The sequence below is a fragment of the Trichosurus vulpecula genome, chromosome 4, assembly GCF_011100635.1.
Source record: "Trichosurus vulpecula isolate mTriVul1 chromosome 4, mTriVul1.pri, whole genome shotgun sequence".
In the NCBI taxonomy this organism is placed as follows: domain Eukaryota; kingdom Metazoa; phylum Chordata; class Mammalia; order Diprotodontia; family Phalangeridae; genus Trichosurus; species Trichosurus vulpecula.
Window position 1 is genome coordinate 296,229,185 of NC_050576.1, and position 19,281 is coordinate 296,248,465.

At 42.5% G+C, this 19,281-nt stretch overlaps 1 protein-coding gene across 3 annotated transcripts in view; it reads right to left on the reverse strand.

Moving 5' to 3' along the window:
• The window catches only part of NRP2 (neuropilin 2), a 151,170-nt gene that overhangs the window by 12,734 nt on the left and 119,155 nt on the right, over window positions 1-19,281 (reverse strand). Inside the window, exon 16 of one of the 3 annotated variants that reach the window (XM_036754603.1) lies at window positions 15,879-16,513. The exons of the other annotated variants lie outside the window; for them this stretch is intronic. Within the exon in view, the coding sequence (XP_036610498.1) occupies window positions 16,233-16,513 (281 nt within the window). The 3' untranslated portion in view covers window positions 15,879-16,232. Of the gene's footprint in view, window positions 1-15,878; window positions 16,514-19,281 lie in introns of those variants that run through there. 3 annotated transcript variants of the gene reach the window in all.

Below are 19,281 nucleotides of genomic sequence, written 5' to 3' on the forward strand. Positions count from 1 at the left end.
CACATCCTATTTCCCTAGGTAAGCAAGCCCTCTCCCCAATCCTCACTCACTCTCACCCCCTCACCACTTCACCATCCACTGGAGACCCACCGTGAGCCAAAGAGCTGAAATAACAGAGCAGCTCTAATGGAACTTAATAGAGTTGGAGTAATCAAGTGTGGCCAAATGGCTGCTACTTAAAAAAAAAATCCAGTGACTTTTCACACTGAGATTGAAGCTTCCAGGCTGTGACTACAAAGGGGCTCTGCCTCCCCCCTTCATTGTTTCTCCAGGTGCCCCTTCAGTTGGCACCACTGGAGGGGAGGAGGGTTAAGTGCACTGTGTGGAGAGGGCAGCACAGGTTCTTGCCCATCTCAGGTTAGTATAATTCTTCAAAGTGAAAACCTCATAGCATCTGGTTGCTAAAATGCTAGCCTCTTCAAGGAAATCCCTCAAAACTACAGGAGAGCCATAGATTCTCTCGTGCTTTTAGTAAATTGCAACACTTCTGAACAAGTGAACAGAATAGTTGCATCCATTCACAAACCAAACGGAGTCTAATGAAAGGAGCTTTCCCCCAGGGGGCCTGGAACAGTGCCAAATGCTGTAAGACCACACAGACTACCCAGAGACACCTCCAACTCATCCCTCAGAAATCCCCACTCCCCCTAGCTCTTTCTCCCTCTCTGACACTGGCAGTCTAGTTGGGAGCTTGGTTTCTTTTGGCCATTTTTAATTTTTGCAGTTTGGTTTGGGAAAGTGATAACTTGTATTCACAGTATTTTCAGACCATGGTCTGCCACACTAGGGCTTTGGAAGACAGAATGGCATGGCTTTGTTTCCTTTCCATGGTATAATGGCAGCCTGCTGTGAGAAGGTGAAGGCCCACATGTAAGGGCATGAGGAAAGCAATTGCCACCCCGCTTCAGAATCTGCTATTCATCCCAAATGGCCTTCCTTCTGTTCCTCACCCATTGCATTGCACCTCCTGTCTTCACACCTTCACACTGGCTGGCTAACCTGCGGGGAACACTCCCCCTCCTTCCCTCTGCCTTCTAGTCACTAGTCCAGTCATCACTTAAGATGCACCACCTTCTATATGAAGCCTTGCCTCACTCTACCAATTACTAGCGTCCTCCCTGCCAAACTACCTTGTATTGAATTACTTTGTATATGTTTATATTTATTAACTTCATGTTCATTCTCTCTCTCTATCATAATATAATATATAGGTATATGATATGTAATTATACATTATAATATATTATATATTATCTCTGTATACATACCCACATGTATATGTATGTATATATAATATAACATATATATATATATGTAAAAATATGCACTTGTTTCCCACCATAAGTTTCTTGTGACTGGCATGTGTTTCATTCTTTTCAGCACCTGGCACAGTGCTGGTACAAAGTAGTCTCAATAAATTCTTGTTAATTGATTTATAGAGCTCACATTCAATGACACTGTAAGTCTATGAGAAGACAAGCTAAATGAGTCCATGGCCAGAAAAATTATGGGGATTGGGGTAGGGAGGGGCCAGGGGTGAGAATCCCTAGGAGCCGGTCCAGGATGGATGGAACCAGTAGAGAGGCAGGAGGGGCCATCACCTCAACATCCCAGAAGTACAGGGATGAGTCCAACAGAAACAGGTGAAGTGGAAGGAAGGGTGATACTGGACTTGAGTCAGACACCTTCTAATTGGGATTGCTTCTTTACAGCATGATCAGACATTGTGAAAAGTCAAGATTTTCCTGTTCATTTAACACTTGTTTTATGCCTGTATTTAGTCTAACCATCTTTATGCCTGTGATAGACAGCAAAGAACTCATCTTTACAACTCTGCAAGGGGCTGGGTGGCACAACGTATATAGGGCCTGGCGTCAGGAAGACATGAGCTTAAATCCAGTCTCAGACACTTACTACCTGTGTGACCCTGGCCAAGTCGCTTAACCCTGTTTGCCTCAGTTTCCTCATCTGTACAATGAGCTGGAGAAGGAAATGACAAACCACTCCAGTATCAAGAAAACCCCAAGTGGAGTCACAAAGAGTCAGACAGGACTGAAATGACTTGAACAACAACAGGAAGGGGCTGGTTGGATGCCAGGCTCCACTATCCCATTTTAGAAACTGCAGGATCACAGATCTAAAGCTGAAAAGGACCCCAGAGGCCATCTAGTTCAACTCCCTCAACTTCCAGAGGAGGAAACCAAGACCTAGTGAGGTTCAATGATTTGGCCAAAGTTATTTGGCTATCATGTCAGAGGGGAGTTTTGAACTCAGGTCCTCTGACTTTAGAGCTTTGACTATACTATACTTTATTGTACCATATTGTGAAAAAAAAATTGACCTGATGGAATAGCATAGGATAGGAGATAAATCACAGAAAAACCAGAAGTAAAACTGGAAATAAAAACTGAGAGATTTCAACACCTAATCCTGGGCAGTCTCCACCAGCCTGTTCCATGAGATTGAGTGATTTATGTATGTGGGATCAGCCATTAGCTGTTTAGATCTTTGACTGAAGCTTATCCCAAGTTTCTGAACAGGCCGAGCTCACACAGAAGCAGCTTTGGGAGGCCTTTGTTTGTGGCAGGAAACGCTAAGCAGGGAGGCCACAAAAATGAAGGATGATGGCGGGTGAGCAGAGATGTCTCTGGGCTTCAAAGCGCTTAATTCAGTTTGGCATTAAGCATGGCATTGGCTAAATGTGGTGCCCTTTCTTTTCCTAATTCGGTTTGTTCCTTCCCAGTTCCGATAAGAAGCCAAAAGTTCAGATGTTTATCTCCAATTTGCCAAATCTCCTCTGGTAGAAAGTCAGGCCACCTTGGGAGCTATTTAGCACTAGCTGTGTTTGGCCTGATTTTAGAAACACCACCAGAAGACCCTTTATCATGGGTTTTTATCACCTGGGTTCCAGCCAAACCAAAGCAAGGTCATGAAAAAGAAAATTTCTATTTGGAATGTTCCAAATGCCTTTCAGGATGGGGACAGGGAGGCAAAGGCAAGGAAGGGAGAAGGTTTAAACTTGGTTTGAGATTATTAGGAAAGTTTGTTCTAGATTTTTTAGCCATTATTTCATGTTGTTTTAGTTGAATAACTAAGAAAAAATGTGAAAGGACTTAGAATTATGGGCTGAAAACGAGAAAAGGCTGTGAGAAAACCTTGTAATGCCCTTAAGTGTAGCAGAGGGCACCCAATTAGTATAGAACCCATACAACGCTCTCTCCTCACCTCCATCTAGCAGTTAGAACGTTCAGCTTTCTCAGACTTCACACTGGCGCCACCCTCCTATACAAAGCCTTAACTGAGGCCCCAGCTGTGTTCTCTTCCTCCTCAAATTATTTTGCAATTACTTATCTGTAAGCTCCTTGAAGGAAAAAACTGTTTTTTCATTTTTATCTTTGGCTTTCTCACCCTGTGCCCTTAACACCAAGTCTTTGTCCAGATCTGTTATTTCACTTTTGTGGGTCAGACCCCATGAGAAAACTCCCTCTTTCAATGCCCATCAGCAGATGTTTGGAAGTTTGAAGTCTTAGAGAATTGCCTAGGGCAATTAGGGAGGTTAAGTAACTTGCCAAGGTCACTTAACTACTATGGCTCAGAGGCAGGCCTTGAATTCAGACCCTTCTGGCATTAATGTAGGTCCTCTATCCACTATGTCTCACTGCTTTGCAAATGGTAGACAGTGAATACATGCTTGATGAATTTAATTGGAAAACGGACCAAAAATAAAGGACAAAACATCTCTTTTGTTGTTGTTGAGTCGTGTCTGACTCTTTGTGCCCCCATCTGGGGTTTTCTTGGCAAAGATACTGGAGTGGTTTGCCATTTCCTTCTCCAGCTCATCTTACAGATGAGGAAACTGAGGCAAATAGGGTTATGTGATTTGGCCAGGGTCACACAGCTGGTAAGTGTCTGAGGCCGGATTTGAACTCAGGAAAATGAGTCTTCCTGACTCCAGGCCCTGTACTCTATCCACTGTGCCACCTAGCTAATAACTATATAACAAAGGTCATCTATGGAGAAATTATCAGATATAAGGACTCCTACCAATGATGAGCATGAGTAAAATTTGGTAGGAGTGACTACAAGTTTCTTTAACTCTCTTTGAGTGAATGAAAAAACGAATGAATAAACAAGCATTTACTAAACACATAATTTTGCTAGGTTCTGGTGATAGAAATGAGATAATCTCATCCCTTAAGAAGCTTACATTCTAAAAGGGGGAGACAACACAAACACGAACAGGTAAAGGCTGTGAAAGGAAGGGATTTTTGGTCTGGGGAGTTATAGCAGCTGTGGGATGGCCATTAGGCAGTTACACCCCTTCCTAGTAGAAACATTCCTAGTAGGGGTGTTACCTTTCATCTGATTACTATTCCCAGAGAAGGCAAAAGGTTTGGGGGAGAGAAGGGAAGAGTTTACTATGGCAGCAAGATCGCAAGATGCTCCAATTGAGTTGGGCCCTGGTTTCCTTGTGGACAAGTGGGTAGTGGGTGTGATACAGTGACAAAACAGACTAGGCCAAGAATCAGGAGACCCAGATCCTTTACTGGACTCTGCTTCTAATGAGTTGTGTCCCCTTGAGCACATGACTTCATTTCTCTGTATGGCTTCTATTTTCTCATCTGGGATATGACAGTAGTGGTGGTAGTGGTTTCAGAGTAGCTCTAAGGTCCCTTCCGGCTCTGACAAAGTATTATCCTATGATCTCTACCCTTCTTTCGACCTCAGACATTTTAGGACAGCCAGAGACCAACATCATCAGCTTCATGGTTCTGCCTGGGGCTAGCCTGGAGGTAGGCCATGCATTGGTTTTTTCAGTTTTAAATAACAACAATCTTCAAAAATAAAGAAGAGCAAGAACATTCCCTCCCTCCTTCCACATATACAATTGCATGTGAATACTTCGATGCGCGTATTTTAATCCATATAGATGCACACATATTTAAAGCAAGGACCAAACTTTGCCAAAAGTTGCTGTTTGCTAGTTCCCAGGGTTCAGGCACTGTTGATAAACACCCCAGGTTACAACTGAACAAGATTTTGCCTGTTTGGACGTGTTATTATAGGCACGAAGCAGACAAATGGTCCAGGTGTGAGCTCTTCTCCAGGCTCTCAGCCTGGTATCAAATGAATGATCACAGGAACAAAGGGTTTTATTCCCCATTTCCCTGATTATCTTCCTCCCCAAGTGGCCAAGTGAACATTGGACACAATCCAAAATGTAGTCACGACAAGAGTTTGTAGTGTATGGTGCTGGTGGTGATGGTGGAAGCTATGTAATAGATCCAGGAATGGGGGAGGGGCATGAGAGATGGAGGAGGCCTGGAGGGGAGCCATACAGGAAGGATGTATTTATTACCTCCGGCCTTCTTGACATGGTCTAAAGCACCAACCCTTTCACTGCCATATCTGCTTCATTTCCACCCTTACTGAATTCTTAGGTCTTTTTGAAGTAACTTACCTGTATGTGCCCTCCCCCCAGGAGCCCTAATACTGACCCCAAAAACACGGTCAAGAATTGATGATGAAGGTAAGCAACTTGAGGGCAGGAACTGTTTCATTTTTGTCTTTATTTCTCTAGTGCTAGCACAGTGCCTGCCGCATAGTAGGCACTCAATAAATGCTTGTCAAATAAAAGGAAGACTCAAGAATAGGATGCCACGGGCATATTTTTACTTTCCAGTTTAATGGGAGATATCCTCAAGGGCTCTTCTGGCTCTCCCAACCTAGTCATTGAGACTGCTAGTTGGCACAGTGGGTAGAGTGCTGGGCCTGGAGATGAGATGACCTCAGTTCAAATCTAGCCTCAAATACTTAATAGTTGCATGACCTTGGCAAGTCACTTAACTTCTGTTTGCCTCAGTTTCCTCAACTGTAAAATGGGGATAAGGACAGTACATACCTCTCAGAGTTGTAATGAGGATGAAATAAGATAATATTTATGAAGCACCTAAAAAGATCCTTCCTTCCTTCCTCTTCCTAAGCAGCCTCCTTCCCGCAAAGGAATCATTATAAAAGAGGGATAAGAAAGTCAACACATCTTCCCTCTCCCATATCCAGTCTCTTCTATCAGGCCATCCACCGTGATTAAGAAACAGGGGAACAAAAGATTTATGTGCAGACATACTAACCTCATACTCCAATACCTTCTGAATAAAGACTCAGAAAGCAGCAGGAAGCTAAATAATACCAGGGTGGAAGCAGCTGCCTTGCTCACTTTCCCTTCCACCTCCTCATTATCATCAGGGCTGGCTGTACCCTAACAAGTCGAGCGAGCTACATCCCAGTGGCCATTTTAATGATCCCTACTATAGTTGATGAAACAACTCGCTGACAGCTGAAGCATCTCATTGCATCATTTTGGGCCCCCTTTGGAACCCTTTTGATTCTTCTTTGGAGACATGAGTTAATAGTCAGTGTTATGTTGAATTGCGACCTATTTCAGCACAGGAAGGGGAGAAAGCAACTGATAGCTTTCTGCATTGACTGTCTCTCCACAATCTATATGGTTCTAATACCACGGCTTGATTTCTAAGATCGTCTATATAGTGTCAGCGAGTCAGAGACAGCAGCAGCATGTACCTCAGGGTAGGGCAAAAAGCATTGAACTTGGAGTCAGAAGCACTGGGCTCACATCCCGTCTCTGCTGCCAGGAGGGTGACCTTGGACGAGTCACTGAAAACCTCTAAACCTCAGATTTCATCTGTGAAATGAGAGGGCTGGCCTAAATTGTCTCTAACCTACCTTTCAGCTCTCAAATTCTAGGATGCTATTGTTAGAGTACAAAGAGTTCTGAATATGATGTCAGAAGTTCTGAAATTTAATTCTACCTCGGCCACTCTCTATCTAGATGATGCTGGGCAAGCTACTTAACCTCTCTGGACCTGTTTCTTCATCTGTCAAATAAAGGGGTTGACCTAGATGACCTCTAAACCAGCCGTGTCAAGCTAAATAGAAATGGGAGCCACTAAACCATACATAAAAATCCCTGTGGGCTGCATATTGATCCAGAAAACCATATATTAACATTATCTATGCTCTGTTGTATTTTTATTTATTTTGTTAAATGACTCCCAATTACATCTTAATCTGGTCAGGCTGCACATGGGTCAATTGAGTTTCTGGCATTGCAGCCTGGTGATCATGGGCTATGATTCTTGGAAGGCCAGAGAAAGCTTATAATACATATGCTTGGCTATAAGCATGGCCAAAAGTTACAGAAGACATGTTTTGGAGTTCTCCCTTAGTCTTAGGGCATCACAGAGACAAGGGATAGGATAAATAGTGTTTCTAACAAGCCCCTTGGTTTCTCTTCTGTATGTTGCTGTGCATCAGAGCTGTCTGGTAGTAGCAACATTTCCTACAAATACAAATGCCTCACCAGAAAGTAAACACACAGTCTGAAGCCTTTCTGTCAAGTGACCTTCTTCTTTCATCCAGAAGGCCAGACCTTTCCACGGCCAGCATGGGTGTCTTGAAGGCCACAAGCTCAGGCACTCACTCAGTATGTGGGTCCACCTGTGGCTCACTTGAATATTTAAAGCTGCGGCATACCGCATCTTGCTGACCTTAAAGAATGTTTTTTACATGAATTTTTTAGTAGAGAACATAAATAAATAATGCAGGGAAACAGCACAGTCACTCTTTGAAGAAACCAAGGGAAAGTCATTAATCATGGAGAACAGGACCCTGTCTCCTAGAGTTGGGGACAGAACTACCTGTTGGGCTGTACTGTGGAAGACTAGAGAGAACTAGGATATTAATCAGCTTCCCTGACCCTTGAATTAGTTAAAGCTTGCCAAATGCTCCACAGAAGGCAAGGCCGTGGGAGGTACTCACCATTAATAAAGCTCCCTTCAGGATAATATTCTATGCAAACCTCCTTTTTCAGATGGAGACAGTCTCAGAATTGATGTGGTTTGACCAAACCATTGTGGCAGGGGAGAAATAGAGGGTGCATGGCCCTCAGTCTATGATCTAGTCACCAGGCTCTCTCTATGTCTCTAAATGGCTGGGTGGCTCATTAAATCCATGTATGCATGCACAGTTATGTGCCACTATGTCTCCCCTTGACAATTCATGTCTCCGATCCTCAGTCTCATATCTGTGAAATCAACTAGATCATATTGAAAGCCTTTCAAAACTCTAATATTCTGATTCGGGGAACCTATTTTAGTTTAGAGACAGCACCCACTCCGTCAGTCAAGCCAAAAAGCACTTCCTATGAGCGAGACACTGTGCTAAGCACTTAGGATACAAAGAAAAAACAAAAACCAGCCCTGCCCTCAAGGAGCTCTAATGGGGGAGACACACAAACAACTATGTATAAACAAGATATATACAGATAACTTTGAAGTAGTCTTAGTGGGAAGGCACCAGTACTGAGGGGAATTGGGAAAGACTTCTCACAGGTTAAGATTTTAGCTGAATCTGAAAAGAAGCCAGGGAAGCTTCCACAAAAGGAATTCACAAAAAAGGTACTGGAACCACCCATGTTTTTTTTCCCCAATCCCAGTCCTTCTTCTAGCATTGCAAGTGGCCAAAATGCTCAAGATCCTTTTCTAGTATTCACTAGATGGAACTTGGTCTGGCTGTATTTCAGTGGTATTAGTACTCAGAATTCAGTATGCACAAAAAATATGAACAAACAGTCATTTAGAAGTTCAGCTTCCTGCCCACCACACACTAGGCAGGAGATGATTCTTGGGTTGCCCTAAATGGGCTGGGTGGGGAAGCCACAGACTTCAGTGGAAGAGCACTGGGCCAATGTTGGAATATCTGGGTCCAGTCTCGCCTCTGACACTGATTTTGGGACTGTACCTTTCAGGGTTCAAGGTCCATTATAAAACAGAGATAATAATACTGGTGCAAGCTACCTCACAGGAGAGGCAGCTTGGCATCGTGGACAGGGCTCTGAAGATCTGGATTCAAAGTCCTGCCTCTGAGATATGTTGGTTGTGGGACCCCGGGCAAATCACTTACCCTTTACCCACTCACAGGCAACTCTCTATGACTATAAACTGAAGATGAGTTATTGATCTGCCCTGGTAGAAAAGGGATTTCCACAATGGGAATTCACCACACTGTTGAAATCATAGATCCACAACACTCCCCGCCCCCACCCCCCCCATAACCTCATAACCTCATACGATTGTTGGCGGAAGGAGGTTATCAAACAAGCATTTATATAGCGCCTACTATGTGCTAGGAGCTGTGAGGAAGGTGCTATTATTTACAGGTAAGGGAACTTAGGTAGATGGCAGGTTTATTTGGGTCTTCTTGACTCCAAATCCAGTGCTCCACACACTGTGCCATCCAGCATTCTTTGTGATTTCTTTCTAAGTTTCTGTACCTGGCAAGGTGCTATATCAATGAGAGATAGTTTTGATGCCAGATCAGAACCCGATTCTTTGCTGTCCTAGAACTGTCCTGTTAAGTTCTGCTCTTTGAAATTTTCCAAAACTTATTTGCCTTCAATGTTCAAATGAGCCCCAAATGAGCCCCCTTCAAAATGGCCAATAGGCTTATAATTTTTCTGGCAGCAGAGGCTGATTTTACCCATAAGCTGTTAAATGCAGTGTGGTCTATGGATCTCACCTACCCATTTACATATGTTCCTGGGTTCAGGCTATATGTAAGGCTTAATTAAATTCTAAATTATTCTTTGCTTTCAGTTTATTGACTTAAAGCAGGTTCTTTTTTTTTTCTTCTTTGTATAAGGCCACTGGCTTTAGCTAGCCCTTCCCTCACCTTCTAGGGCCCCCCTCCCCACCCCCATTCATGTTGTATTTTCTTTGGATAGTTGCTGGAGTAGATGAAAGGCAAATTATAGCTGGGGGAGCCCTGGTGATCTGCGCAATTAAAGGAAAAATATGCAACCACTGATCTTTGGCTCCATTTGGGCTTGTGCCTCAGCACAATCCCTACAAATCAACACTTAAAATGCAGGCCTTTTCACCCCAGGGTACAGGGAGGGCAGTCAGTACTTGTGTGAAACAACCCAAGTGTCTGTGGGAAGGGGCAAGAAAACAAATATGGCACCATTTGGAGTGGATATACTTCCTGTAGCCTCAGTATCTGAACAGGTTTGAAAACAAGCAGTGTCTCAGTTCTTGTATAACTCTATAAAGAACTGGGAAAGGCCAGGAAAAGGCTATTCTGAGACTTGTGGCCCAAGATTTATAATCCTTGGAAACTCTGACTATAATATTTATGTTTTGGCAGAATTTGAAAAACCACACTGTAGAATGCTTTACCTACAACAGTGCTGCAGTCTGGGTTTAATCCCACAGGGCTCAAGGCCTTTTGTCCTTTTGTGGTAGTGACATTAGAGCAAAGAAGGGGAGAACTATCCAGCTAACATCCAAGGGAGGAAGAATAATGAACAAATTCAAGTAAAAGACCTTAGAACTCGATCACAGGTCAGTCATGAAAAGGGTTGATCGAGCCTGGGTCCTTGTAAAATGCAAACAAAATTCAAATGCATTCATGAAAATCTGAACATTATCCTTTACTAATGGCTACACAGAGTTTTACTAAAAGCAAAGCATCTTGGTTAAAAATGGATTAACCTTGGCAACTGAAGGGCAAACAGTACGGAATTTTCTGATCTTTCTTTTCTGCTGAGGATATGAACTCAAAAGCTGGAAGAGACCCCAAAGACCATTTTATTCAACCTGTACCTGAACAAGAATCCTCTCCACGATGTATGTGTATACATATATGTGGACATATGTATCATACATATATTATATGTAATATATATCACACATATTGATATCATTGTCTAAGTCTAGGATATCTAGACATGCAAGCAGCCAATAGCTTTTACTAAGGTCTCTCACATGAATAATGCTGAGCTATAGTACAGTAGAGAAAGCACTTGACTAGAAGTCAGAAGATTTGTGTTCAAGTTCTACCTTTGCCAATCATCAGCTCTACGACCTAGAACAAGTCACTTCTCTAGGATTCCATCTCTTCATCCTATAAAATAAGGGTCATGAACCAGATATTCCCAAAGTTTTGCCCAGTTCTATGCTGTGATTCTACATTGCTAGATAAGAGGTGTGTCTGTATCTATATTTTAAAGTTGCACGTGCAATATGCACACATATTAAGTTTATGTCTATGTACTTGGGGAGGAAGGCTTCCTTTTTAATAGTGAACTATGCTTTTTATTTGCAGGGCCTTCAGAAACTTGTTTCAAAAAACCAGTTCAAAATCCAGACAGGTATATTTCATAAGAAATATTTCATATTTCTCTAAAGCAGGGGTTCTTAACCTTCTTTGTATCATTGATCCCTCTGACAATTTGGTAAAATCTAGGAACCCCTTCTTAGAATAATATTTTTAAATGCATCAAATAAAATAGGATTTCAGAGGAAACCAGTTATATTAAAATACAGCTCTCAAAACAAGTTCATGGGCCCCATAAGAATCTGTGTTCTAGAGCAAGGGTTAAACAGAGAGAGAGAGAGAGAGGGAGAGAGACAGACAGACAGAGAAGACCTGGCAGAAATATAACTACCTCTTTCTTTCCCCTTTATCTGCACAGAGTTCGGGAATACTCAAAAACAATGCCTAAAGTCCCTGAACCCTAAAGAACAACTCCTACATTAAAGAAATATCTCATTACTTTTCACTACCAGTCAAATACTTCTGTGCCTTCTCCTTGATCCCGATCTAGAAACAACTCCTTAAACTTTGCCAGCTGTGAGCCTATCTTTCCTCACAGTGGGGTCTTGCTCTACCTCTTATGACCTATGAGTTATAATTAAGATGGCCAGAGCCTCCAAGTGCCAAAGAGGAGGGTTGGGTGAAATAGCTAGCCATTGAAGATCTGGCTTTCTGATTAAGATACTATTGATATATCAAAGCCCCTACGGAAGTTCTTAACCTACTTTGTGTCGTGGACACTTTTGGTAATCTGGCAAAGCCTGTAGACTCTTATCTCAGAATGTTTTTAAATGCATAAAATAAAATACAAAGAAAATCAATTTTATAAAAATATAATTTTGAAAATATTTTTTAAAGCAAGTTCATGGCTCCCAGGTTAAGAACCGCTGTGTGTATCACATGTTTATTTCAATAGGGACACTGTTGTCCTTTTATTAGCCTCCACTTTAAATTCTTGAAAATGCAACCCAGAAGCTCTTTGGGCTCCAGACACACTTCAGCCTTAGGTTATCTCTTTTGTAAGGGGAATATTTTGCTTAGAAAAGTGGATTAGTACATTTACCATCAGCCATGGTCCAGGGAGGACCACTTTATGGATTCGATGAGATGCTCATGTGTTGGGAGAGAGTTAAATAAAACACTGCCATTTTTTCCCCAAAGGTAGCTCTCCCTCTGAGTAGACCTGAGAGTATGACTCAGCTTTGCCAGCCCCCCTCCTGTGGGGCCCTATGAAATGATACCACCCATCTCTAGGGTTTTGCTATCAAGAGAAATTTCGCAGGATCACATTTAGCAATTTAGCACTTAGCAACTTTTGCAAAATCCCACACCGATCATAAAAGCTGGCTCAGCTGCATAGATTGGATGAAATTCCTAACAAGGAGTTATAAAAATAAAGGAATGAAAAGTTGGCATTCAGCCCTGAGGAGTAAACCCACCTACCTCCCACAGAAATGCCCTGTAGCTTAGAAAGTAACATGTTAACTTCAGAACCATCAATTTGTTCAAAGTCTCCACTCTGACTTTGTTCTCACAGGCAAGGAAGAGAAAACCCAGATGTTTGTATAAAAATATCATCATTTTATTACGTTCCACACAATACATCTTCAAATAATTTCCAATGTCCACAAGTTATTTTCACGCACAGGCAACTGAGCAATGCAAGGGGATGTCACAGTTCTAGAGAGTAGGAATTGGGAGTAAAAATCTCGAAGTGATTTTTTCTTGGTTTGTCTTTGGTAATTTGAGTTATTATTTCTGTTTGTCTGTTAGTTTCATTTGAAAGAGAGGGTATCTGTACCAACCTCTGAAATGTTACTAGTTGTTTTCCTGCCCAATTCTGGTTTTAAAGAAAAATGCTGGGGTGGGGAGCGTGCATGGCAAAGACTAGGTTTCACCTCACTTCCAGTATCATGTTTTAGCAAGGGGAACCATACAAATTTTTTTTTGCCCTAGGACAAAGACTATATGATAGCACTTGCTAATATAATGACAAGGAAGGGAACTTCACCTCAGAGACAAAGGTTTCCATCTCACTAATGTTCAAGAGCTGGAGATACTGACAAGGGACCTCCATGTGGGAAAATCTTCACAAGCCTGATCTGTGCCATTCTGTCAGTTGCTCTCATATCTCTCAATCCTGATGCAACTGGACTAAAACATGCATGTACTCATGTACCTTATCATCTTTAAAGCATGGTTAGCTTCCCTAACCCACCCCACCCCATTCCCCACTTGAATTAAGAATCATAATTTCACTCCTGAAAGCCTCAGGTTGTGGCATATATTTAACATCTGTAGAGTAACCCGCCTTTTTGCACAGTACCTGAAAATTACTAAGAAGGAAGGGAAAATACTAAGAAGGAAGAGGGGTGGGGGAAGGGGAGAGAGAGAGAGAGAGAGAGAGAGAGAGAGAGAGAGAGAGAGAGAGAGAGAGAGAGAGAGAGAGAGAGGTGTGACATCCCCAGTTGAAGTACATCATGGGAATTCACAAAGACTAGAGCACTCCTATAGACTCTACCTTGACATGTGCATAAAGACGATGTATTTTTCCCACATGGAGCATCCGATAAAGATGCAGAAAGTTCACAAAGTTGCTGTCTTCTTCTTTTAAAGAAGGGAAAATCTCTGAGGGTATATGAAAAGTCAGCCAGCCACTACACTGGCTGGATTTTCTGGGTGGTGTTTCCTAACTCATCATCTTCTTAGGGCACCTTCAGAAGCATCAAACATCCTCATGAAACAAAATCGGCCCAAATTGTTCACTGACAGGAAGAGAAGTTTCACTGGGCCAAACCCCTTCTGATCTACCGCTAACATGGAAACCACAACAGAATCCTCCACATCACATGTTATGCAGCTGCCCACCTCACCTCTACTTCCTATCAGGACTTTTGAGAGGGGAGAAAACCTCTTGAGATCTCAAGACACCTTCTGCTCAACTATTCTATCTTTTCCTTTACTGAGTAGAGAAAATTGGAAAAGGAGTGCCTAAAAGTACAGCTAAGGCTGCTTTCTGAAATGCAGTAAAGAGAAGGGAAGCATCCTCCTTTACAAAGGATGAAAGACACTTAATCCTAAAGAATCACTCTTCTGGCTAGAGGCAGAGCTGGGTATTTTGAAGAAATGCTGAATCTCTTTCTGTGTCTCCCAAGCATCTGAACACTCATTAGCTCTGTGTACTGGTGGCTACCTAGAGGCTAAGGAGACATCTTTGAGTAGAATGTCTCTCTTCTCCCAAAGAGGTGATGATGACTACAAATTGTCCTACTGGTGGAACCATCCATTGCTTCCCCATCTGATGAATAATTAGAGGGCTGCATTACAACATAAGCAGAGACATTAAAACAGAAAAAAACCATCTTGACTTGGATATAGATTCCATTTCACTATTTTACCATTAGGTGATTTCTCTCAGTTATGTCTTTCTCCACATGGCTTTAGATGGTTTAATGGGCAATGGTAGAATCGTGTTCACCACACTTGCTACTCTAAGATGTAGTCAACATCTGGATTTTATAGGCCAGCAAAATAAGGTCCATCTGCCAGGTGCCACCTGATGCTTTAAGGAGTAGCACATTGGTAAATTTTTTAAAAGGTTACTTTCTAGTTCTCTTATATTTTAACTCAGGTGGATGGCTTTGTAATCCAGGGGCTGACAGGGATACAGTCAGAGCACTCTACTGGTACCCTGGTGATATCAGGAGAAAGTGAGGAAAGCCTCTGGCATGTTGGGTGGACCCTCTCTGATGGGAGGACAAGGATAAGAGTCACACTGGAGGGACATAATTATATCTGCATAATTAGAGGAAACTTTTGATCCATGAGAACACAAATCCATCTGAGTATTAAGGTAGGCCACCAAAATTTCAGTATAATACCAAAGAAGGGGTGGAGGGGACTCTCATCTTTCATTCCCCTGCCCTTCCATAGGACTCAATCAATTCCCCTCCTAAGGTGAGCAGAATTAAGGTATAATATTCCAACCCTTTTTTCTTGCTCCTCCACTCCAATTTAACTACCGCATTTTCAACACCCATCTCAGATTTGTTCTTTATGACTTACTCCAAGGCTGGTTTTAACTAATAAAAGCTAAACATTCATTACAAGCTTTTCTTTTATAAGGCAACTCAAGCAGACTTGCTTCAGGGGTGGCAGCACCCAATGGCTCTGCATTATCTCATCACTCTAAGATAGTGCTGTGTATCCACTAAGAAAGGGCCTGTGAATCCATTGAGGGGAACCTTTCTCTTGGGTCAGGAAGGTCGGTAGGCCATGTGCCATTCTTTTATGCCCTCTCTATTTCGTTAGGTACCCAGAGATGATAATGACAGCCAACAGAAACACATCCAGTGCTGGATAAGGCAACAAAAAACTTCCATTTCTTCCCCCAAGTAAACAAACTAGCATATTATTTTCTTATGAAAGAGAACCCCCAGGAGAAGTAAAAGAAGGATAAGTTGAAAGGGGGCCCTCACTGAACACACACATTGAATTGGTCTCTCTCTCACACACGCACACCATCTCGTACATAGATAAGATACTCACACATACACTCATACACACATATATGTACACGTACACACACACACACACACACACACACACACACATTTCTAGGCTTTCCCATCAAGTTTCTTGGCAGACTGCCCACTGAGGGGAGGTATAAGGGATAGGCTAAAAAAAAAATTTAGGAATCAGTCTCTGGGTGGGTGGCTGGATTGTATCAGGTTGTGAGGAGATTAAGGGAAGGAGGGTACATAGCTTTTCTCATAATCCACGATGCAGCATTATAGTTATTTTTGCTTGACAACAACAGCCAAACAAACAAAAAAACCCAACGAACCCCAACACTGGGAGAATGGGTGAGATGGGATCCAAGAGCACAGGGTAGAAAATAGAGGGGCTTAAGGATATTAGAAAGAGATGTCTAGTAGTCCACACAGAGACTAGGCGAAGAGGAAAAAGTGCAAAATCGAGGCAACAGCATTTGAAGTCTTTTCGTTTGTTTTTGTTTTGTTTTGGGTTCTGTCCTTGTCCTCTGTACTGATCCACTCTCAACACTGCGAGCTGTGGTCTTGCTCTAGTTTAATGGTTAAGGTGGGCTCCACTGTCAGAGGGGCCCCGTTGGTGTAGTGGGAGGTTTTGTAGGTGATGGAGTGATCGGTCTTCTTGGCCGCAAAGCGGAACCGGTGGTAGTGGAGCACCAGGGCCAATGCGACGGAAACCAGCACCAGAACGGCACCTCCTGCGGCTATAACGTAATACCAGTAGGCTGGAATGGGCTGCACTGAAACCGTGTCCACTGTGGGCTCGGTCCCTGGTAGGAGGGTGCCCCCTGGTGGAGAGACATAGAAGAGTGTTGCTAGGTGGGAAGCATGCACACTAGTAAAAAATTAATTAAAAAAAAAAAAAAGAAACACACACATGCTTTCAAGAATACAGGCAAGTACAAAGGGATGCCGAAACTACTACTGAGTTATGAGTTATGAAAGTGCAATTTGGGTGGAAATACCAAATCTCGCCTGGCATGTAAATATTCTCAAACGGTTTATTAATTAGCCTGGCTAGACTTAAAGGCAAATTCCACCCTGCCTTGCCAATTCTGCTATGCCCATCAAAATCAGCCCAGTCTTGTCTATACAGGACAATTACAGTTGTCAGGCAATGACTAACACATCTTAGTTTTTTAATTGGAGGTAGGGTTTTAATAGTGAGTTGCAATAGAAGTTATAAGAGAAAAAAGTTCAAGCAGAATCACAGCAGGAAAGTTAACACACACACACACACACACATGCACGCACACGCACATGCACATAAAAAGACTGAATCCTAGAAAAGCTATTGAACAAAAATGAAGCTGGCAGAGTAAAATTTAGATGGCCACAAAGTTCAGTAGCCTGACTCAGGTTGCCATAGAGATAATGCACCAAATTTGTACCCAGTGGAGCCTGTGGGGAGGATTGGCCAGAGTCCCACATGTTGTTAAGCAGGGTTACAGCTTGTTTCTCCCGGGGACTTCCATCAGATGAGAATATGGTTCAGAATATTTCTGTGCCCCTCTGAGATTGCTCAAACCAGAAATGAGTTCTACTGATGAATATAGTCTATCTTTGACCTCAGGAAAACCACTTACTACCCCTCTGTATTCTGGGGCTAACAGGTAGTTCTGAGTCCCAAGATATAAAGTGGTGGTTCAAGAGCGTGCCTGATACTTCTGCATAAGACACTTAGGCATGACCAAGAGCAATGCCAAGCATTTTTCCTGAGGTGCTCCCATCTGCATGGGGTACTGGCCCTTGGTCAAAGTTCTTTACTTAACATGCAAAAAAACTTGGGTTACTTATGCTTTTAGGCTTAGATCTGAACCAATACCATGTGAATGACCCAACAGTCTCCTACAATGGTTATGGTTTAGCAAAAATGTGCATTATGCCAGAGCTTTTCTTCCTGACTTGTAGAATGTAGTTGACTTTTAGTGGAAGAAAGATATATTTAGACAATCTTTCAGAGAGAGCCTAACTTTCTTGCTTTATCACTGTGACTTGCCAGCTCTCTGGACAGAGGGTTTCTTCTCTTTCCAAAGAAAATGGAATGCTTTTTGTGACTCTCAAACAATACTTCTGGAATAGCTGAGAGAGAGGGAGAGACTTCACCATGTGTACCCTATTGATATCAAAGCCACTATGAGGGTTCCTGGGCCCAGAGGATACAACAGTCCACTGTATATAGGAGGCCCTTAATGAATATTTCTTGACCGAATAACACCATGCTACATTTCTCATTTTCCTCTTCTTGTTTCACGTTCTTCCTTTTTCTCAATTCCCATACATCTGGGGTAACATTTTTGCCTTTCAGTAATGACATCACTGTAGCTGGTAAAGAATTTTGTGGGGATACTGGAAATTTAGAAACTGAGAAAAGTTGGCTTCAGATGGCGAGCCTGAAACTCCTAACAAAATGGCGCCAACTCATTTATTCAAGTCACTAAGAATATGGGCTGCCTGATAACAATCTCCGCCACTGTTTTTTGTTTTTTGTTATTTGTAGGCTCAGAAGAATTCAAGGGGAAAAATAAAGTACAAGAAAAAGGAGGCCTGAAGTAAATTACTCAGAGGAGGGCTCCCCATAACAGCATTCTCAGGGGAAGGTATTTTCCTCTGATTTGGGATTTGGCTCTCATGGCCTTTGAGGGACATTCTCTAATGAGGATGTGGCTTTCCAGTCAGAGAAAAATGACAGTAATGAATCAATAGGGATTAACTCCATATCCAAAGCACCTGACCAGACAACAGCAACAACCCAATTTTCTATCAAGCCAGAAAACAGTCACAAACATCTACTCCTCACCTCATTACTACCTCCCACTTAAAGCCCCCCAAATTCCCAGTAAAATGTATTTCCCCCAGCTTAATGGTAGAGTTCCACATTAAAAAAGCATACCATCCTCACTGGACTTCTAAATGGCAATGGAAAAGATTTGGAAGCCGAAGGAGCCCAGGAGTCCTTAGGTCTCTGGGAGCTGTCCCTTGGACCAATAAGCCTGGGATGGCTGGCACTGGGCTTCATTATTTCAGTCAGTCAGAGAGGCAATAAGGTACAGTAGATAGGGAACCAGCCTTGAACTCTAGAAGAACAAGCCCAGTCTCTGATACGTATTAGCTGGATGACAACAGACAAATCACTGAATGTCTCTGTGCCTCTAAGAACCTCTAAGACCATAAATTATACATCAGTTGTTAATGGGCATTGGTGGAGGGAGTTTCAACACCAGAAGTTTCCTACACTGAAGAAATCACAAATCTGGACCAAAACAACTACAACAAAAAAAATACTGTCCTTATAATCTCTGAGCAAGGGACGATGCGGAAGGACTGAATAATCAGGGGAACTCAGACATGGAATCAGCATGGCTCTCCATACCTGGATCCTTTTCAGGATAGGGGATAACTAGTGGATGGAAATGAATTCAGTTCAGCTTTTTCTTCCCTAACCAAACAAGGACTGGGCCATATGGAAACTCCTCCCTCTTTTACAGTTTTCCCTGATGTTCTCAGAGTATGGCAGACATCAACAAGATAAAAGGACCAGTGTACAGAAGATTGA